Source organism: Stomoxys calcitrans, chromosome 3 (genome assembly GCF_963082655.1).
Source record: "Stomoxys calcitrans chromosome 3, idStoCalc2.1, whole genome shotgun sequence".
Lineage (NCBI taxonomy): Eukaryota > Metazoa > Arthropoda > Insecta > Diptera > Muscidae > Stomoxys > Stomoxys calcitrans.
In genome coordinates, this window is record NC_081554.1 from 192350833 (window position 1) to 192374159 (window position 23327).

Here is a 23327-nt window from a genome sequence, read left to right on the forward strand (position 1 = left end):
GTTCACTGAAGCGACGATTGGTATACTCTCTGAAGTCAGCCCAATCGGCCTTCTCCTGATTGATAAACCTCCGGCGCTCAGAGGTTATAAAATCGGGTGGTCGGTCGATAGTGAGAATTATAGGGAGGTGGCCTGACCCCAAAAAGATGACGGCTTGCCAGGATACGTCACTCAGGAGATCAGGGGATGCAATGGAAATGTCTGGCGAGTTGCTGCACCTCCTCGGAATTCCAGAGGGGGCATCCTCATTCACCGTGCAAAACGTGGAGCTTTCTATCTGCTGTGCCAAAGCTACGCCACGCTGGTCGTTACCTAGTGGAGAATGCCATGAAGTGTGATGCTCATTGAAATCCACTATGTCGGGGTTGTAAGCTTGTAAGTAACGATAGAACAGCGCCAAACAACCCATATTGCGACGATGTTCAAGGAAGGCAATAGAGTTGGATACCCTACTGTTCCCAATCAACGCCATCGCTCTCCTTTGTACACGGTCCAGTAGCCCCAGTGATGATATTGTGTTTATTGGCATTTGTCTTAAATCTCAGGATGTAATAGTGGGTGGGAAAAACTTTAGCCGGAAGTCGATCCCACATACGAACGGTTCGGGCGAAATAAAAATTCTCTCTATTATGCATTGTCCGGTCAGCTGGCCATTACAAATGGGTGTGAGTTCCCACATTGCGACGATGTTCAAGGTAGGCAATAGAGTTGGATACCCTACTGTCCCCATTCAACGCCAACGCCAATCAAGAAACTAAAGTTTTTTCTCTATGAACTATTTATTTTGAGTAAACACATGTTTCTATTTTCTCTCTATATATCAGTCTTCTATAATCTCCAATGCAAAGGCTTAAGGACTATAAATACAAGGCTTCTTAATTATAAACCAAAGATTCCATTTTGGAATTCGTCAACTTAAGTGAGAGACAAAACGTTAAAGGCAACCATTGAACAATTGAATGAACGCCATCAGGAGGACCTTGACGAAAAATTTGAAAATATGAAATTATAAATGAATTACCCGTCCCTGGAATAACTCCAAATGTCATCCAAATACAAAGGGCCAGGATTGGGTCTTAGGGGACATTTTAGCATCAAAAATATCCTTCATTTAGAACTAAACTTTTTTGTAAATCTATAAGCAATGGTAATTATTGCAAGGACATGTGCCATTGATTTCATGTATACCAGCTTTGTAAGTTTCATTTTAGTTCCGGTGACCTCTCTTTAAGATATTCATCAAATGCGAAATATACGATTTAGTGCGGGAATTCTGTTTGCGAGGAGTCTCCTCAACATCTTCTTCATAGTGGCGAGCCTCTCCTTGTTTATTGGGAGCAGGTATTTCAACTACCACCGATGCTGTGCTGGGAACTTCGGGCTCCAACGATTGATAAGGCCTTAAAGATTTTTGATAATTCTCCAAATCATAATTGGTCAGTTGTTGTTTTTTTATTTTATTCGGATTCGAGGGCAAATCTTCACCTACAAAGAGTTGCTGGCATCAAAAAATGATAGAAGTGAGAGAAGCCTTTTGAGGACTTACCAAAACTTTCCAAAATATCATCGGTCAGCAGTAGAAGAGAAGCACTTTCCTCTTGTGGTATGCCAATAAAGAAACCATCCAACTTGACGCGATAATTCTCACTGCCCTTCTGTCGTTGATCATAGTGCAGGTCATAGTTATCCTGGGGAGCCAGCAGCGAGGTTAAGGCCAATAGTTCATTGAAATTTAAATTCGACTCCTGTGACTCTTCGTGGTGCTTAAGAATGGGCTTAGCCAAAGTGGCCAGGACCAAAGAGAGAAGATAGAATACAAATAGACGATTATTGAATTTGCACATGATGTGGTGTTGAAATTTTCAGAGTTCCTTGAGCCTTTTGGCAACCTTCTGGTTAGGCTTTTGATTATATAATGAATTCTGGTTTCACTTACAGCAAGCCATGAAGCTAAAATATCTTTGAGTTTTGGTATTGTTCTTGTTCTGCCCACTAAGACCTGTTCCTTTTATTTAAGTATTTGTGTGAGTAGGGAGTAAAAGATGCTACTCCTGCTCTTTGATTATGTAACATTCTAATGGGAGACTGGTTTTGTCTTTTCGTGGCTTGCCTTTATGTGTGAGTATGAAGATTCCCATCTTCTGGACCATGCATCTTGTGTGCAGAAAGAAGTTTGTAGTTAATAACCCTCACCTGGACTGACTGTGCTCTTCCAAAGCTGGTTACTATGGCTTCTTGTTTGTTGTCTTCTATCAATGCATTTTTGCATGTTTGTGGTCACTTACTTCTGCCTGGCATGACGATGGGCAGAAGGTGTTGTCTTTACCATTTTTTTTTGTTTTTGGCCAGAATTTAAAGACTTCCGCATATTTGTGTAAATGGCAAAATCAATGGGTATGGATGGCTAAGCGGTCATCAAAAAGGAGGAAAATTTGTAGGCGAGAGTTCGAAGCGAAAATACAAATCAACTTCTAATACTTAAGACAGAACAAATTTTAGTGAAATTTATTCCAGAAAAAAATCTCAATGAAAATTTCTATATAGACAATACTTTGTTAAAATTTTGTATAAATTTTTGCACAAAATTGATTAATCCAATTAAGTTTTTAATTGAAACTGCTTTAATCAGTTTCATCGTGCTTTAAAACCGATGGGAATCAATTCCCGTTTTTGAAAAATTTTAAATATTTTCGATGAAAGAAATTGCATATTTAATAAAAAAAAAATGGTTGAAATGTTCAATTAATTTTTTATAATTGAAAATTTTCGAAATTTTCACTTAATTTATATTATTTTTGGAAACAGAATTTTTCCTTCTGGAACATGAACTTGAGCTACGTTGTTTGAACAAAGGTTCGTGGACACCCCTATGAAGAGAGACTCTCCGCGGGTGTCGTTGTTGTTTATGTAGTAGTGTGCTGTAAACTGAGGCGGTAGCCCTTTGCTAATGAAGAACCCCTTTGGGGTTCATCCCACCCTTTCCACCAAGGAAAATGGTAGTTTTTATATCCTTTCTCTTTCGGAAGGGTAGTTTTTATAGTTTTTATACACTTTCTCTTGAGGATGGGTAGTTTTTATACCCTTTGTCTTGAGGAAGGGTGGTTTTTATAGCCTTTCACTTGAGGAAGGGTAGTTTTTATACCCTTTACCTTGAAGAAGGGTAGTTTTTATACCATTTCTCTTGAGGTAGGGTAGTTTTTATACCCTTTCTCTTGAGGAAGGGTCGTTTTTATACCCTTTCGCTTGAGAAAGGGTAGTTTTTATACCCTTTCTTTTGAGGAAGGGTCGTTTTTATACACTTTCTTTTAAGGAAGGGTAGTTTTTATACCCTTTGTCTTGAGGAAGGGTACTTTTTATAGCCTTTCTCTTGAGGAGGGTAGTTTTTATACCCTTTATCTTGAAGAATGGTAGTTTTTATACCATTTTTCTAGAGAAAGCGTAGTTTTATACCCTTTTTCTTGAGGAAGGGTAGTTTTTATAACCTTTATCTTGAAGAAGAGTACTTTTTATACCCTTTATCTTGAAGAAGGGTAATTTTATACCTTTTATCCTGAAAAAGGGTAGTTTTCATACCCTTGAGAAAGCGTTTTTTTAAAAACTTTTCTTTTGAGAAAGCGTTGTGTTTATAGGATAGGATGGGGGTATACTAATTTCGTCATTCTGTTTGTAACTCATCGAAATATTCGTCTGAGACTCCATAAAGTATATATATTCTTGATCGTCATGACATTTTAAGTCGAACTAGCCATGTCCGTCTGTCTGTCGAAAGCACGCTAACTTTCGAAGGAGTAAAGCTAGCCGCTTGAAATTTTGCACATATATTTCTTATTAGTGCACGTTTTGTCATAAAAACCTATTTGGGGCCTTGATTTCTTGGGCGTCTAGAGTGCGTAATTCCTATCCGATTCGGCTGAAATTTTGCACGACGTGTTTTGTTATAACTTCCAACAACTGTGTTAAGAATATTTAAAATTGGTCCATAACCTGATATAGCTGCCATATAAACCGAACTGGGGTCTTGACTTCTTGAGCCACTAGAGGGCGCAATTATTATCCGATTTAGCTGAAATTTTGCATGAGGTGTTTTGTTATGTCTTTCAACAACTTTGCTGAGGATAGTTCAAATTTGTCCCTAACCTGATTTAGCTGCCATATAAACCGATATGGGATCTTGACTTCTTGAGCCTCTAAAGGGCGCAAGTATTATCCGATTTGGCTGAAATTTTGTACAACGTCTTCTCTCATGACCTCATACATGCGTGTCGAATATGACATGAATCGGTTCATAGCCTTATACAGCTCCCCTATAAACCGATCTCCCTACTTTACTGCTTCAGCCCCTAAAGTGCGCAATTCTTACTACATTTGGCTGAAATTTTACACAATGACTTCTATTATGGTCTCGAATATTCAATTCAATTATGGTCCAAAATGAATCATAGCTTGATATTGTTCGAATATCATAGCAATTCTTTTCTTTTACCCTTTGTCTGCCTAATGGAGATACCGGGAAAGAACTCGACAAATGCGATCCATGGTGTAGGGTATATTAAATAGATTCGGCCCGGCTGAACTTAGTACGCTTTTAGTTGTTTTATGTTAACAATTTTGAATGGAACGTTTTGGTTTGACCATCAACAACTGTGTCAAGTATGGTCCAAATCGGTTCATCACCTTATACAGCTTCCATATAACCCTATCTCCCGATTATACTTCTTGAGCCCCTACAAGGAGAAATTATTATACGATTTGGGGGAAATTTTGCAGAATGACTTCTTCTATGACCTTTAGGTTAGGTTGAAAAAAGGGTGCAGATATTAATCCGCCCCATGCCACTATAGACATACACCTAAGCCACTAATCGTCTTGTTGTGCGCTCTAAAAATTAAAAAAGTCATCTCGAAAAAGAAAATTTTAATTTTACAATTGGGGCCCCAGTATATATATATAAGATTCGGTCCGGTCGAACTTAACACGATTTTACTTATTTGTATTCAATGTTTTTTTATTTTTATTTTGGTTCATTAGGGGTTGGAGTTTTCAAGTGGTCACGAGGTTTGTATTAAAACAATAATGGGTTTGCACTAAAACCAATAATGGTTTGGTACTAAAACCAATACCAGTTCGTAATAAGAGTAGTACTAAGCGGTACTTATAATTTTATGTTTCATCCCTACCATGTGGTATTGCTTTGTTACCATTGGGTGTTGCTTAACTATCAATACCGTATGGTATTGAAAAGAGCACGTTTGGTACAAACTTTTCTCAGGCTGTAGACGAATTATAGATAAGATATACAGGGTGGCTGATGAAAGCCGCTACCAAAAAAAAATGTAATAACTTTTTTTCTATTTAATAATAATAATTTAATAATTAATTTAATTAATTAATTAATTAATTTAATTAATAATAATTTAATAATTAATTTAATAATTTAATTTAACATGAATAAAAGAAAAATGTATTCCATACACCGAAAAAAAAATGTAGCAATATTCATCATTGTAGCAATATTCATCAGCCACCCTGTATGTATATTTGAGGTGGTGGGTAGCAAAAGTTCGACACGACCGCCTTAAATGCGATTTGACTTGGTTTTTTGTGTAATAAATCATTGCAATAAATTAAAAAAAACAATCCACAATTCATTTTTTATTCCAAAGAAACCTCTTATTACACCTTTGCTAAAAATGACACAATTACAAAACAGCAAAACAATAAACGCCTCCTAAATTTAACGTTAATAACCACTTTCATGCATTTGATAGTTTTATGCAATTTTCACACCCTCGCAACAGCTGCAAGGACATACGAACAAATATCCTGTTTGCTCTTTAAAAAGGATATGCAATTGCCTATTTTTGTCAGTTTATTCATTCGTCATCGCCCAACAAGATGTTACAAGCCAACGGAGAATCTCGTCAAAATTTAGAATTCCTTGGGATTCAGTATAAATCTTTACATGCCATAGGTTTGGACCTTGGAGTTATTAGAGGCCGTGATATAGTTAAAAATCGTCAAAAATTCACTATACTTGCTGTGATCACCTTTTATCTGCAATGTGGTCTTTTTGTCTATGCAGCCCACATGTTCACCATACAAATTGACAAGGCTAGCACTTCATTGTCCTTGTTCAATCAGGGCTCCTTGCTGTGCTTTAAGATGTTTATACTTTTATTGCGTTCGGATCGATTATTGAAATTCATTTGGGATCTAAATATGTTGGCGACTATGGGTAAGTAGGGGAACATTTTTTGAAATTATTATGTATTATGCAAGGACGTTCCTCGTTAGTCCTTAAACTGTGTGAATGTTAAAAAGTGATATTTGGTAGTGAAACTATTATGGGGATAAACGAGATTAAACGATAATCAACAGTGAGCGGTTTCTTTTTTTTAGGCAGAAAAAATAATGGGGGGTCATAAGATATCCCCATGAATGTTATGTGTGCTTGTATAAGAATTGTGCACTTTAGATGTTTAAGAAAAGGTTTAGATAGATCGGTTTATATGGGAGCTATATTTGATTTTAGACCGATACCGACCATGCTTGGCATATCTGTTGAAGGTAATGGGAAAAGTCATCGTTCAAATTTTCAGCCAAAACGGATATGAATTGCGCCCTCTACAGGCGGCGTGTTGGAATGCTGCGATCAGCCTATCGAATTACAGGCCAATTGCGGTTTTGCTGACTCTTTTACGATCGTCATTATCTATCGGCGGTATTGATATTGATGTTCTAGGAATGAGGATACAATGTGATGTCCGTTGGTCAAGATATATATTGGAAGTGTCGAAAGAAGCATTCAAGGGCTTGGGCTTTCTTAAGCGGTGCAAAAAGTATTTCACTTCGTCTGATCTTTTCAATATTTATACAACCTACATCAGACCAAATATGGAATATAACTCCCATTTATGGGCGGGGGCCCCAGGGTTCTCCTTAGAGCTACTTGACCGGGTTCAGAGGAGAGCGATGGTGTTGATCGGCGATGTTAGGGTATTCAATTCTATTGTTTCCCTTGAACACCGTCGGAATGTGGACAGCGTGGTGCTGTTTTATCGATACTGCCATGGTGTTTGCTCCGCAGAGATATGTCACAACCAGTGATATGAACGCACACCAGTATATGATCGAACGAACCCTCCATTACAGTGAAAACTCGTTTTTTGCCCGAACAATACTAGTTATGTCCTCGAGAAATTTAAAACAAATGTGAATAAACACTACTCCCTCTTTCTCCCCTTCGACTCCTGATTTTCCATTCACCAACGCAATGCACTGCATGTATAGGGGACATCCTCTATATGTTGGTTAAATATAAAAAAATTTGGGATCAGATTTAAATATAATTGCCATATACCGAACTCCTTATTTGACGTATTAAGCCCTTACAAGCTGCAATTTTTGTTCGATTTTGCTAAAATTTTGCACGAAATGTTCAGTTACGACTTCCAATAACTGTGCATAATTGTTCAATAATTGCCATCTTTAGCTCTGTTACCTCTTCCAACAACTGTGCCAAGTACGGTTCAAATCGGTCTATAATCTGATATAACTGCCAATAAACCGATCTCCCGATTATACTTCTTGAGCCCCTAGAAGCAGCAATTATTATCCTATTGCGCTAAAATTTCCCACAAAGTGTTTTTTTATGAATTCCAAAAATTGTTCCAAGCATGGTTCAAATATGTCTTTAACCTGATAGAAATCTCATGTAAACCTGTTTCGGCATAAAATTGGTACGTAGAGTAAAATGATTCCCATCGACTGAATTTATTTTGTGTTAATTTTTTGCAGAATCCATGGCGTTGGGTTGCCAAGGTTCGGCCCGGCCGAACGTAGTTTGTTTAGTTCTAATATGGGCCCCCAAAATAAAATTCTTGCTACGTCCCTGCTTTATGGGGTCTTAGACAAATATTTCGAGGTGTGAAATTTGGCACAGATGCGTCTTTTTGATGTACGCTGGTTAAGTTCTCGAACGGGCCAAATCGGTCTATATTTGGATATAGTTGCCATATAGACCGATCTGCCGATAAAGGGTCTGAAGCCCATAAAAGATTTTTTTTATTTGATTTCGCTGAAATTTTAAACAAAGAGTACTTTTAGGCCTCCCTACATCTGACCCGAATATGGTTCACATCGGACTATATTTAGATGTAGCTGCCATTTAGACCGATCTCCCGATAAAGGGTCTGAAGTCCATAAAAGCTTTATTTAGGTCGAAATCTGACCTAAATATCGTTCAGATCGGACTATATTTAGATATAGCTGCCATTTAGACCGCACTGCCGATAAAGGGTCTGAAGCCCATAAAAGCCTTATTTATTAGCCGATTTCGCTGAAATTTGATATTCGTCCCAAATATGGTTCGGGTCTTACTACATTTGGATATAGCTGCCATAATGACCGATCTACCGATAAAGGGTCTTAAGCCCATAAAAGCTTTATTTTTTATCTGATTGCGCTGAAATTTGAAACAGTAGTTTTAGGCCACCCGCCATCCGACCCAAATATGGTAAATTTCGGACTGTGTTTAGATATAGCAGTCATATAGACCGATATGCCGTTTAAGGGTCTGAAGCTCAATAAAGCTTTATTTGTTGAAATTTGAAATACAAAATTCAACAGTGACTTATATTTATTAGACCACTGAATGTCCGTGACGAATTTGGGTGCATAAGCTATCTAATTTTTACCGGATTGTAACGAAAGGGGGTTTATATATACATCCGAGGTGGTCGGTATCCATAGTTCGGCCCGGCCGAACTTAATACTTTTTACTTGTTTTTAAATAATTGATCTCATTTCGTTTTTGTCTATCCTTTGGTTCAGCAAACGATGCAGAAGAGGAACTTTGGCTTTCGGAAAATCGTTATTCTAAACTTATTGCCAAAGTCTATGGAATTGCCTGTCTTGGAGCGACTATAGCATCGGGATTATTGCCAATTGTTTTCATACTATACGAACACTTTAGAGGACTTGAGGTTAATCCATTCCTACCATTTGATGGAGAGTAAGTTGTGCCAAATTTTATGAGAAAAAGTTTTCCGACATTTATAAAGTCCCCTTCGTTTCCACAGATTCCCCTATGAACATCTTGGCCTACCGATATTTATCCTTAACTACATTCTATCGACCATTTATGTGTGGACTTTACTGGGTATGACCATTGGCATGGATACCCTGTTCGGTTGGTTTGTCTATGCAGTTTCGGGTCACTTTCGCATACTTTGTTCCAAAGTTGCCGTTACTGCGGCTAAAATCGCCCAAGATGATAATCATGCGGATTTTACACGTGACGTTGGCTCCATTGTTTATTATCATAACAAAATATTGGGATTTGTTAATGAATTGAATGGCATATTTGGACCAATCTTTTGGGCTGAGGTAGCATTCAGTTGTCTTCAAATGTGTTTTTTGATTTTTAATCTGAACAGTGGTACGGATATGCGACAAAAACCTTTTAATCTTCTAGTGTTCTTGGCCATCAGCATACAGTTAATGATTTACTGCTTTGGAGGACAGAAAGTGAAGTCAGAGGTAAGTGAGAAGGAGAAACACAAAAAATGCATGGCAGTGGGTTCTAACAACAATAGGTTCTAAGGCATGATAAAGAACGCGCAAGGCCACAGTTTTGAAATCTGAGGAAGGTCTTATACAGCCTGACACAGATTCCAATTAGAGAATTGAGTATTTTCAGAATTTTCTTTTCCCAAAATTTTGTTCTATCCCACTGTGCGATAAATAAGATTATATTTGTTTGTTTGTTTTTTCTATCTCCTTTAAATTTAACTTAGAATGAAGCACTCTGCAATGACATCTATTACCAATTTCCTTGGGACAAAATGAAACCTTCAGAAAAGAAAATGATGCTGCTGCCTTTAATGAGGTCACAAGAAGACACTGCTCTAAGGGGATTATTTTTTGAACTGGATCGTAATCTTCTGGTATATGTAAGCAAAGATTCAAGAACTTTAATAATTGGTTAAAAAAATTTTTGTGTAATTTTGATTATTTTAGATATATCGTACCGCTTTCTCCTATAACACTCTGCTGGCAGCCATGAAAGATAATTGAATCATCATAAAATGATTTATTTTAGATTTCCGTTTGGAAATGTGAAAAAATGACAAACAATATCTTACACCTTTGCACTTTCACTTAATTATTAAGCTGCTAACAGAATCATTAATTAGCAGCAATTGGCACAGATTTGTTGTTTCGTCTAGAATAAATATTTCGCATGCACCTAAGAAAAAAATACAAAAATAAAACGTAGATTGCATTGAGCACAAAAAACTGTTTTTTTTTCTTGCGCGAAAATAAAAGGGCAACGGAATTTTGAATAATAAAAAAATTATCCCAAAATGTGTTGTTGAAAAATTTCACCAGAATATATGACCCAGATGGGCAACCATGGCCAAAAAAATTGGACCCAAATTAAATAAGACAAGTAATAACGCATTAAATTCGGCTGGGCTGAACTTTGCATAGCCACCATTTGGGTTATATATCAACGACACATGGGACATTTTTTACGATCGTCTAGGGGCCCTAACATGGGCTCAACAACTTAAATCGGGAGATCGGTCTATATGGCAATTATATCCAAATGCATTCCGATCCATCATACTCTGAAGTATGGCAAGAGACCTGCCAAATTTATTATGGGCGTAAGAACTTTAATCCGGAGATCGGTATGCAAGGCAGCTATATCCTATCCTATCTTGACCATACTCGGTACGAACGTCGAGGGGCTTAACACAACTCATTGTGCCAAAATTCGTTGAAATCTTGCTAAATAATAAATTTAGCAAGATCCAAGAATTTAAATCGGGAGATTTATGGCATATATGGCAGCTACAGTGGTGGAAAAAATAATAGGAACAACAGTTATTAAGAACGTTATGGTGTTGGGGGGGGGGGGGGGGGGGGGGGGGGGGTAACCACCGCTGAAAATTTTTTCTGATGTTCTCGCTAGGATTCGAATCCAGGCGTTCAGCGTCATAGGTGGACATGGTAATCTCTGTCTGTCCTTGAGTCCTGGCGACGGTGGTTTGGGTTTTTCGGCAGTGGTTATTTCCTCTTTAAAGCTGGCGACATTTCTGAGGTATTCAGCCGAGCATAACTTCGCTGCTAAGTGGCACTCCGTTGGGGCTCGGCAATAAAAAGTTATTTCCACGGCCTAGAACTTAAACTTGACTCGGACGGCTATTATTGATATGAGAGAAGTATCCCCACTGTTCTGGGGCAAATTTGCAAATATCAGGCATTCAGCGTCATAGGCGGATATGCTAACCTCTCTCTGTTCTATGGTGACCTCCAGTCCTGGCAAAGGTTATTCGGGTTTTTCGGCAGTTGTTATTTCCTCTCTAAAGCTGGAGACATTTCTGAGGTAAGTAGTGTCGCTCTGCGGTACTCCGTTGGGACTCGGTAATAAAAAGTTAGTCCCAAGGCATTGATCTTAAACTTGACTCGGACGGCTTTCATTGATATGAGAGAAGTATCCCCACTGTTCTTTAATGCAATGCTTATGGGTAAATTTGCAAATATTTGGCGAGGGTTGTCTATATTAGGAATGTCTGTTTTTCTACAATGGCGGGTTACTGGTCTTAAAGTTTTTATATGGAAGTCATGGCAGATGTTAACTTTATATTATTTTTAGGTAAAAGGGTAAATATGTATACCTTTATCATTTTTACCGCAGTCTTGCAATAAACTAAATTTAAATGGGTGTTGACTCACGTTTGATGCTCATAGTGTATGAGTAGGGTACCAGTCCTGGCTCTTCTAGCATACTTTTAAGCTTTGTTCAATTTACTCTGCATTTTGATGAGTTAACAAGCATCAGTCAAAAATTATAATTCAAAACTAAATATTGATTTTCTTTCCCCTCCTTTCTGCTTTGTAGCAAAACGGTACCTTAGGTTATACAAACAGAACTGTCCCACTTATGAGTACATTAACCCCCCCAACAAAAAACAAATAAAAATTTAACAATTCTTTAAAAAACCAATCACATAAGACTGCATCTTCGAATGCTGTTGCTCTTGCAATCACTTAAATTCCAAAATTCTAGCCAAATGTAGACACCAGCCAGTTCAAACTGATTACAAGCTCTGACAATCACTTTGCTTGGTTTATAACTTAAATCAATTAACACTTCATTTTCATAGGTCTGCTTACAATTAACCTGGTCGATAGTTGGCTAGTTAGTAAGGCAGCTAGGTAAGTAGGCTTAAATAGCGTTTTCAACTATTCTTTGTAGTCTCTCATCTTAACCACTGGCAGCATCGGTCCATGTGAACGCCAAACTTTGAATGTCATCCACATGGTCGCTTGGCCGATTGGTCGCATGAGATGAGACATCCAACTGAAAAAAAACCTCTAAAAAACGCACCGAATCGCCATACGAAACAATTTCCGTTTCGGTTCAGGGCAAAGTTAACAAAAGTTTACATTGATCAACGCTAGATTGTCATCGTTGTTGAGTGTTTGTGTGTGTGTGTGTGAGTGTGCGAGTGTGTGTTTGTAGAACATAAACAAAAATTAAATGTTGATTTTAAAAATTTGTTTGTTTATTTTTTGTAGTTTTTATAACCACCACCTTCTTGGGTTGGGGGAGTTTATTGATTTTATCGCTGGGTTTGTAACGCAACGGAATCATGAGTTTGGTTTACCATAGGCCAATTAAATTTGAAGATGGTCTATAAACTATGTGAGTACAAATCTTTACTATGAGGTTTGCTTTTAATACTTGGTAAAACAATTTTCAGAAGTTTTCTTTCTAGTCCGATTGGGAAACCTTCCAAATTGGGTTTTGAAAGTTTCGACAGCAGAGGTATTGGTAGAAATGGTTACAGGAGAAACACCATTTCCGCCCAAGGATAAGAGAATTGGAAAGATGAGAATGTGGGCAAATCAGGACTCAGAATGAAGTCGAAAAATTCGACCAAACAAACATCAAATCTCCTTAAGAAATAAAGAAGGAAATTTGGTAACAGATACGGATGGTGTGATTGCTAACTTACTTAAATTGGTCACGACAGGTCATTTGTCCCATTCGAGGTCTTCGTATAATAGCATTCCAAACGCCTCGATTCTCTGCGTTGCTTCTAAAACCTCTAACACCTAATTCGAGGTGTCTCCCACCACTGCATCTTTCCATTGGGGTCTTGATCGTCCCGGTTTTCGTGTACCACCGTGACCGCCTTAAAAAGACTTATTTACTGGCGCTTCTTCATTCATTCTGACAACATGACCTAGCCAACGCAACTGTTGTATTTGGCTTTTTCTTTCAAACACTCCAAGTACTGCCTCATCTGCCCTTGCAAGTACCCAATCAACGGAGCCATACAACAGCACGGGTAGTATCAGTGTCTTTTATAGTGTAATTTTCGTTCGTCGAGAGCTGGCTTTGCTCTTCAGCTGCTTGCTCATTCCAAAGAAGCATATGTTTCGGTTACGGCAGTTCAGAGTAAGATTAAGTTGCTGGCTATCTCAAAGTTGTAGTTTCCAACTATCTCCATTTTCTTTATCTGCTCGGTTGTACTTGTCTTATCTCCATTTATTGCCAGACCCATTTTCACTTATTCACTTTCAATTCCTTTAAAGGCTGCAGTTACTTCAATGACGACCCAGAGAAGACTGAAATATGCCTGTTCGCGAGGAAGACGAAGGTGGGTCAATATAAGGCACCACGTTTCTTCAATAAGACGATTAAGATATCTGACCAGGTCTAATATTTAGGTGTGATTGGACAGGAAACTGAATTGGAAGTGTCACATTCAGGAGAGTACTGAGAAGGCTTACAGATATGTGGAAGGGCCATAGGCTCGAAATGGGGCCTGAATCCGAAGATAGTCCACTGGCTCTACAGGAGCGTGATTAGACCAATACTTACTTACGCCTCGGTAGTTTGGCGGGCCGATGTAGAGAAAAAGTGCAACATAAGGACCATACAACAGGTTCAGAGAACATGTTGTCTTGGCATAGGCGGAGCGATGAGGACCACGCCCACTAGGACACTAGAGACTATTCTAGATATCCGACCCATAGACATACAGAATAAGTGTGAGGCAGCCACAGCAGCCATGAGACTTAAGGCGATGGGAGAATGGATTGAGGATGGGAGCAGCTCATACCATTGCGGTAGATTCGAGGCGACGAAACGTAAAACCTGGAAGGAAGCGAAGAGATTTCCGATCAGATAACTGGGATAAATCTTGAGGTCGAGTGAGAGGCACTGTTGCCAGCGGTACAGTCTTGGATTGACAGAACCCTAACATTGCCATCTGGAAGAGCATTGGATCAAAGCTAGAGGACCAAGTGGGCCTGGGGGTCTACATTGAGAACCCATTTTGGCTTTTATGCGGATTGTGGCTAGCAGTTATGGAATGGTATGTCATAGTATGGGCGCATTCACACTCCCACTATAGCACACCATACTTCACCATAACTGCTAGCCTCCCATCCACCGGAATGGGAGGTGGAGGAGGCTAGGTCTCCGCTATAACACAGTTCGTCATCGTTTGGTGTTGTTGTGACGACATTCCTGTTCCATCGCACTTTCTGTAAGTTGGTAATATCTGCCTTGTAAAGGGTGATTTTTTTGAGGTTAGGATTTTCATGCATTAGTATTTGACAGATCACGTGGGATTTCAGACATGGTGTCAAAGAGAAAGATGCTCAGTATGCTTTGACATTTCATCATGAATAGACTTACTAACGAGCAACGCTTGCAAATCATTGAATTTTATTACCAAAATCAGTGTTCGGTTCGAAATGTGTTCAAATTTTGACAAATTTTGTTCAGCGATGAGGCTCATTTCTGGTTGAATGGCTACGTAAATAAGCAAAATTGCCGCATTTGGAGTGAAGAGCAACCAGAAGCCGTTCAAGAACTGCCCATGCATCCCGAAAAATGCACTGTTTGGTGTGGTTTGTACGCTGGTGGAATCATTGGACCGTATTTTTTCAAAGATGCTGTTGGACACAACGTTACGGTGAATGAACACATTTCGAACCGAACACTGATTTTGGTAATAAAATTCAATGATTTGCAAGCGTTGCTCGTTAGTAAGTTTATTCATGATGAAATGTCAAAGCATACTGAGCATCTTTCTCTTTGACACCATGTCTGAAATCCCACGTGATCTGTCAAATACTAATGCATGAAAATCCTAACCTCAAAAAAATCACCCTTTACTTCTCCAAAATATCCGCCAGTGTGTATGCACCTTCTGTATAAAGAGTGCGGACATTCCTGGTGCAGATCCGCAAATCGTGGTCCTTTTTATACCCACCACCGTAGGATGGGCGTATATTCATTTTGTCATTTTGTTTGCAACACATCGAAATATCCATTTCCGACCCTATAAAGTATATATATTCTTGATCAGCGTAAAAATCTAAGACGATCTAGCCATGCCCGTCAGTCTGTCCTTCTGTCTATTGAAGGACATGAGATGAAACTTTGCACTGATTCCTTTTTTGTCGATAAGTTCAGGTTAAGTTCGAATATGGGCTATATCGGACTATAGGTTGATATAGCCCCCTTATAGACCGATCCGCCGATTTAAGGTCTTAGGCCCATAGAAGCCACATTTATTATCCGATTTTGCTGAAATTTGGGAAAATCAGTTGTGTTGGGGCCTTTGAAATCCTTTCCCCAATTTGGCCCAGATCGGTCCAGATTTGGATATAGCTGCCATATAGACCGATCTCTCGATTTAAGGTTTTGGGCCAATAAAAGGCGCACTTATTGTCTGATGCTGCCGAAATTTGGGACAGTGAGCTGTGTATGACCTTTGACATTCTTCTTCAATTTGGCCCAGATCGGTCCAGACTTGGATATAGCTGCTATATAGACCGATCTCTCGATTTATGGTCTTAGGCCCCTGACATCTTTCTGCAATTAAGCTCAGATCGGTCCAGATTTATAGCTGTCATATAGACCGATCTTTTGATTAAAAGTTTTGGACCTATAAAAGACGCATTTATTGTCCAATTACGCCTAAATTTTTGACATTGTGTTGTGTTACGCTCTTCGACATTTATGGGGTCTCAGACGAATTTTTCGAGTAGTTACAAACAGAATGATGAAATTATACCCTATCCTACGGTGGAGGGTATAAAAAGACGTAAATATATACACATTCCGACCCTATAAAGTATATATATTCTTGATCAGCGTAAAAATCTAAGACGATCTAGCCATGCCCGTCAGTCTGTCCTTCTGTCTATTGAAGGACATGAGATGAAACTTTGCACTGATTCCTTTTTTATCGATAAGTTCAGGTTAAGTTCGAATATGGGCTATATCGGACTATAGGTTGATATAGCCCCCTTATAGACCGATCCGCCGATTTAAGGTCTTAGGCCCATAGAAGCCACATTTATTATCCGATTTTGCTGAAATTTGGGAAAATCAGTTGTGTTGGGGCCTTTGAAATCCTTTCCCCAATTTGGCCCAGATCGGTCCAGATTTGGATATAGCTGCCATATAGACCGATCTCTCGATTTAAGGTTTTGGGCCAATAAAAGGCGCACTTATTGTCTGATGCTGCCGAAATTTGGGACAGTGAGCTGTGTATGACCTTTGACATTCTTCTTCAATTTGGCCCAGATCGGTCCAGACTTGGATATAGCTGCTATATAGACCGATCTCTCGATTTATGGTCTTAGGCCCCTGACATCTTTCTGCAATTAAGCTCAGATCGGTCCAGATTTATAGCTGTCATATAGACCGATCTTTTGATTAAAAGTTTTGGACCTATAAAAGGCGCATTTATTGTCCAATTACGCCTAAATTTTTTTACATTGTGTTGTGTTACGCTCTTCGACATTTATGGGGTCTCAGACGAATTTTTCGAGTAGTTACAAACAGAATGACGAAATTATACCCCATCCTACGGTGGAGGGTATAAAAAGACGTAAATATATACACATTGCTCGATTTGCAATTATATAGCTGAACTTTGTACAATTTTTCATGGATTTTTCCAAAATTCGGTGATTGTTTTAGTACCCAACCGAGCAATTATGCCAAAGTCCATTAAAAACGCTTCTGGTTAAGATATGTCTTTCAAAGATTGATATCGATCAATTCACTATTAAGAGTGTAGGGTACTTTTTAGTCGACACCGCCCGACTTTTGCCGTACCTTTGTTCTTGTTATACACTTTGTGATGTAGGGTATCCAAAATTAGCCTTTGTTCAACTTAAGTCTTGGCTTACTTGTTAATTTTGACAACGATTTAACGACAATGACAAACACAAAACCTACCCAAAGACGAGATGAGTCGACGTTATAACAGAATTCTCAACTGGGCTCGAAAAAAACACAAAAATTAAAAACTAAAAAAAAAACGAAACTTCAGTAACGCGATTAACATTGAAATGGTAACTGAAAGTTCATACATTCATTCCATTCATATATTCCGTCCGTCCATTTGTTTACCTAACCGTCACTGCCATATCCGAATCTACATCCACATCCATATCCATAATTCATACATGCATGAATGTTTGAGATGTTGGCAGCATTTCCAAGCCATAAATTACATGAAAATTAACTTTCTAAAAATAACAAATAAAAATAAAAATAGACAAAACTAAAAACAATATTCTAATCTTAAGCCCAATAAGCAGCATTAGAATCCGCTACCAAGTTGTACATTTGTATCTATAAATATTTTTATAATAAATTAGAGGTAATCATTTCATTGGGTCGTTTGGTTAGACTAGGAAGTAGCAGTTAGAGCTCATCTTGTTTTATTTTTAGGAACATAATAATTTTTATATTAAATACGGCTATATATTTGTCTAAACAGGGTGAACTTTTCAAATGATTTCTCTAAAGTCATTGAGAGATGACTGAATGTCTCACTAATGCAAGGAGAAACTAATAGATGCATGTTATGTATATCAAAGCCTTGGGTGCTGACAAATTGCCTAAGGAAATGATTTAAACTAAAGAACGCGTTACGTTTTTGACACACACGATAAGGAAGGGAGTAAAGGAGAAGATTTTCTTTTATCCAGAAGTGTCTCCATCATAAAGATCCTTTTTATAGACCTTTTAATAGGCAAGTATGAACGAAGCACTGTGGGATTACTTTGTCATTTTTGAATGGATGGAGTTAATTTTGGCATAGTTTTGGAATTAATGAATGGAATGGGCAAAACATGCTATAATATTAAAATTACGAACATTGTGGTGTGTATACTGTAATCACTACGATGAAGCGAATTAAGCACTTAATTCAGCGCTACTTTTACTAACCATGCAAGAGAACAATATACTGATTCTAATACGTGAATTTGAAATTGTCGAAAGTCGGCAGTTTTTTAAAGCACAAAAAATTTTACAAAAATTTTCTAAAAATTCTTAGGAATGAGAATTCTGTTTTAGTGTCTTATTGCATTTGATGGTTCCTATATTAAAAAAATAAATTTATAGCGATGAGCCTACTGCTTTGACAGTATGTTCTATTTTATGTCAAAGTCATTAAAATTCACTTTTCGTCGCTAAATGGTCATAAAATATAAAGAAAATGATTTTTTTGTTGTAAAAACAGCGGCTTAGGAAATCAAAACAAAAAAATGTTTTCTTTTTCAATTTTTTTTTAATCAAAAAAAAAAAAAAAAAATAAATTACAATTATACAACGTCAACATAAATGCTGTAATGATGAAAATACGAAATTTCATCAAAATCGGACAAAGGAATTGAGGGTTGGCCATTAATGGGTTAATAAGATTTGCTTTGAGAATTCCTCTGTGTTTTTTTTACATCATAAACATCTTAGAAAGCATTTGTCCATTATTTCTAAAATCCTTCCTAAATTTCATCAAAATCGGACAAGGGAAACGAGGGTCAGGCATGGGTTAATAAGATTTTTTTTCAGAATTCCTCTGTGTTTTTAACATCATAAACATCTAAGAAACCAATTTTCCATTTTTTCTAAAATCCTTCGAAAGCAACTTTTTCCCTTGTTCAAGTTTCATAACTTTATATTTATCATAACCAATCATTAATCTTTTCTTCAATAGAATCACGGTAACAAGCTTTAGTAACTCTAAACAAGTTCGAGACAGACAAGTTTCAAATGTTTTTCTTCTCTCTTCAGCTCACCATCTTTAGGCATATTAACTGGAATCCATTCACATTGCAATGAAGGCTATCCCATTATTCTTTTAACCGCCTATCAAATCCTATTTGAATGCATGACTTTGTTGCCCATGCAAGTTCGATGACTTTGAGATCAATACATAATATCCAATCAATGGGAAAATGGAAAAAATGTGAAAAGTGGGAAATCCAGAAATTCTTTACATTTTACACCTTTCACAGTAGAAGAATCATGTTGGGCAGCAGCAAAACAAGTTTTTCTCTTAAAGAATTTGCAAAGGAGGATAGAATTGTAATCCTGATTGGAAGATTGCATTAAAGTTGCAGCAAATCTGCGAAGGCTAAGAATACTTGATTTTCTTAAAAGGTGATTGTCCATTCTTATTTGGACATAGAAAATTTTAGAAATCTAAATTCTAAGATTAGTTTGTAACACAAAGCAGGAAGAGTGATAGACCCAATGGTAATATTATACAACTCTGAATCGTTCTCTGATGCGATTAGCTATGTTCGTCGTTCTGCCTGTCCATATCAATTTGTGTTTTATTATTCGAATTTGGCACATGCATTTTTTGGCCTTGAGACAAATATAACTCTCCCATATATATGTTATTTGGCAAGAAGGGTTCTCTTATTACATTCGACATTGTTGTTGAATTTTACAGAAATCGGTTCAAATTTAGATATATAGAACTCTGCAAGAGGAAGTGTCTTTCCTATCCATTTTTATACCCTCCACCATAGGATGGGGATATACTAATTTCGTCATTCCGTTTGTATCACCTCGAAATATTTGTCTAAGACCCCATAAAGTTTATATATACGTGATCGTCTTGCCATTTTATGTCGGTCTAGCCAAGGCCGTCCGTCTATCCATCAGTCCGTCCGTCTGTCAAAAGCACGCAAACTTTCAAAGCAGTAAAGCTTTTCGCTTGAAATTTTGCACAAATACTTCTTATTAGTGTAGGTTGGTTGAGATTGTAAATGGGGCATATCGATCCATATCTTGATATAACTGCCATATAAACCGATTTTCCGATTAGACATCTTGAGCTTCTAGAGGGCGCAAATCATTATCCGATTTGGCTGAAATTTGGCACATATCGTTTTGCTATGACTTCCAACAACTGTATCAAGTATGGTCTAAATCAGTCCATACCCTGATACTCCTAGTATGGGCTCCAGCAACTGTGGCAAGTATCGTCTAAATCAGTCTATAACCTGATATAGCCGCCATATAAATCGATCACCTAATTTGACTTATTGACTCCTAAACGGCGCAATTCTTATCCACATTGACTGAAATTTTGTGAGTGTCGTTTTGGTATGACTTTCAACAACTGTACTATGTATGGTCGAAATCTGTTCATAACCTGATATAGCTGCCATATAAACCGATCTTCCAATTTTACTTTTTGAGCCTATTGAAGTCGCAATCAGTACTCTATTTGCCTGAAATGGAGGGGGGAATACTAATTTAGTCATTCCGTTTGTAACACCTCGAAACATATTCTTGATCGTCTCGACATTCTCAGTCGAACTAGACATGCCGGTCCGTCCGTTCGTCTATCGAAATCGCGATAGCGGTCGAACACGTAAAGCTAGACGCTTGATTCGCACAGATTCCTAATATTGATGTAGGTCATCGCAAATGGGCCAAATTGATTTATATTTGGATATAGCTCCCATAAAAATCGATCTCCCGATTTGACTTCTTGAGCCTATGGAAGTCGCAATTTTTTGGCTGAAATTTTGCACATAGTGTTCTGTTATGACTTCCAACAACTGTGCCAAGTATGGTCCAAATCGGTGTATAACCTGATATATCTCCCATATAAACCGATCTCACGATTTGACTTCTTAAGCCCCTGGATGCCTCAATTTTCTTCCGATTTGGCTGATATTTTGAACATAGTGTTCTGTTATGACTTTCAATAACTGTGCCAAGTACGGTTGAAATCGATCAAGAACCTGATATAGCTTACATATAAACCGATCTCCAGATTTGTCTTCTTGGGCCCTCACAAGCCGCAATTTTTATCCGATTTGGCTGAAATTTTCCATATAGTGTTCTGTTATGACTCTCAACAACTGTGCGAAATACGGTCCAAATCTGTCCAGATGTAGCTCCCACATTTTAGCAGAGTCATGGTGGTGGGTTCCCGAGATTCGGCACGGCCGAACTTAGCACGCTTTTACGTGTTATATGACTTGTACGGCATGACACCTACGTTCCATATCGGTCAATTACATGATATAGCTCATATATATTTGAAAAAGTCATTTAATGAACTTGACAAAAGCGATCCATTGTGGATGGTATATAAAATTCGGCCTGGCCGAGCTTAGCACGCTTCTACGGTTAAATGTTCATGCATTATTGAATGTATGCTGGTCCCACTAATGCCTAAGGTTGTCTCAATCTTACGATAGGTCACATGACGATCTTGCAATATCAGTTGGCGCACAGCATCATTGGTTTTTGGAACAACAACTGATTATGGAAGACCTTCACGAAATTCGTCTTCGAGTGAACTATGAGCTCGGTTGAATTCACCATACCATCGATAAACATTGGTCCTTAATGGAGCTTCATTGCCAAAAATAGCTTCCATTTGAGTCACATATTGTCGCGATGTGTCCTCTTGAAGGAATTTTTGGTAGTGGGCGTCCGAAATTTTTTGCAAATTTTGACCATGAACCTTCCACTAACGAATAGGGGCAAACTTCTCACATATCAATGAGTGCAGTCCGATTCAAGTTTATAAGCTTAATGGTTAGGGGCCTCCTTTTTATAGTCAAGTCCGTACGGCGTGCCACAGAGCGATACCTCTTAGGAGAGAAGTTTTACATGGCATAGTACCCCACAAATGTTGCCAGCATTAGGAGGGCAAAATCATCGTTGAAAATTTTTCTGATGGTCTCGCCAGGATTCGAACCCAGGTGTTCAGAGTCATAGGCGGACATGCTAACCTCTGCGCTACGGTGGCCTCCGGGCGATCGAAATACTTTCCCCTAAAACTTGTTGTCAGTTTACACTCTGCTTACAAATTTTTCTCAGTTGAGTCCATATTGCCTCGATTGATCAAAAATTTCCCTTGAGGTGTGGGTTCGGAGGTGTAAGTTGGTTTCCTGACACTACTTTCCAAATTATGATATCCGATGTATGCTCTATTTGATTTTTCAGCTACATTAGCATCACTCATTACTTATAACTGAGAATTCGCAAACTCAATGTTATGAACGGGGGGAGGAGGGAAAACTGAAGAAAATTAAGTTATGATGCTGTTTAGGTTCCCATGTCTTAACTGAGATTCGCGTAATGTGAGAGTAGTATATGATGGGCAACAGAGCGCGTTGTGGATGGGCAAATGTTTGCTCTTCCTGTTCTTGTTGTCAACAACTTGACCAATTCAAAATTGTGGCGAAAGTCAACAAAGCGCGAAGCGATAACAACAAACCCGTCAACAATAACTCAAACTAATAACAGAGAAGGTTTTTTGTGCGAATATGAAGAATATGGCCATATGGGCAATTCCACATAAAAACAACTTTTGTTGGAAAAAATAAATATTTAAAAATTTTTTTAAAAAGATCAAATATCAATTATTTTAGTAAAAATATGAAAAATTCAATGTGACTTGGTTTAAGAATTCTGGGCTTTACGACCTATGGTAATTGAGGGGATTTTGTGTATTTTATAGGAAATTTGTAAATTGTTCTTAAAATTTTGAAACTTTTACCTTTCTTATCATTTAGTCCTCTTTGTGTAGTCCATGTTTGAATATAAACAAATAGGCCCTTTACAAAAACAGACGGACGGACATATGTTAGGTGATAATTCATTATTTTTTGGTTGTACAAATCCCTAACACCGTCCTCTTATCCCATAGTATAAGGCCTGTAGCTTAGCATCAACACCCATAGCCATTCCCTAACTATGTTGGCAAGAAATATTAGCAGCAATGGCTTTACATGGCCAATCACTTGCAGCTCATCTTAGAAGAGTCAAGTGGTCAAGTTGTTCTGGCGTTCCCATCTTAACAGAAATGAACACATAAACACACACACATCATACGCACCCGCTAAAGCAGTTGCGGCTGCGTCTTACTCTCTATGTTTAGCGGTTTATTTGAGTAGAACGAAAAACGAAGTGTTAACCTGGCTAACTAAAATGCAAGCCAAGCAGTTGA

At 38.0% G+C, this 23327-nt stretch overlaps 1 protein-coding gene across 1 annotated transcript; it reads left to right on the forward strand.

The window, feature by feature from the left end:
* Positions 1 to 5884: 5884 nt before the first annotated feature.
* LOC106091450 (odorant receptor 45a-like) lies at positions 5885 to 10255 on the forward strand. Its single transcript, XM_013257972.2, has 5 exons — positions 5885 to 6235; positions 8833 to 9013; positions 9081 to 9540; positions 9798 to 9953; positions 10021 to 10255. Exons 1-5 carry the CDS (start codon positions 5896 to 5898, stop codon positions 10075 to 10077), a joined length of 1194 nt encoding a protein of 397 aa, XP_013113426.2. The 5' UTR covers positions 5885 to 5895; the 3' UTR covers positions 10078 to 10255.
* The last annotated feature ends 13072 nt before the right edge of the window (positions 10256 to 23327 follow it).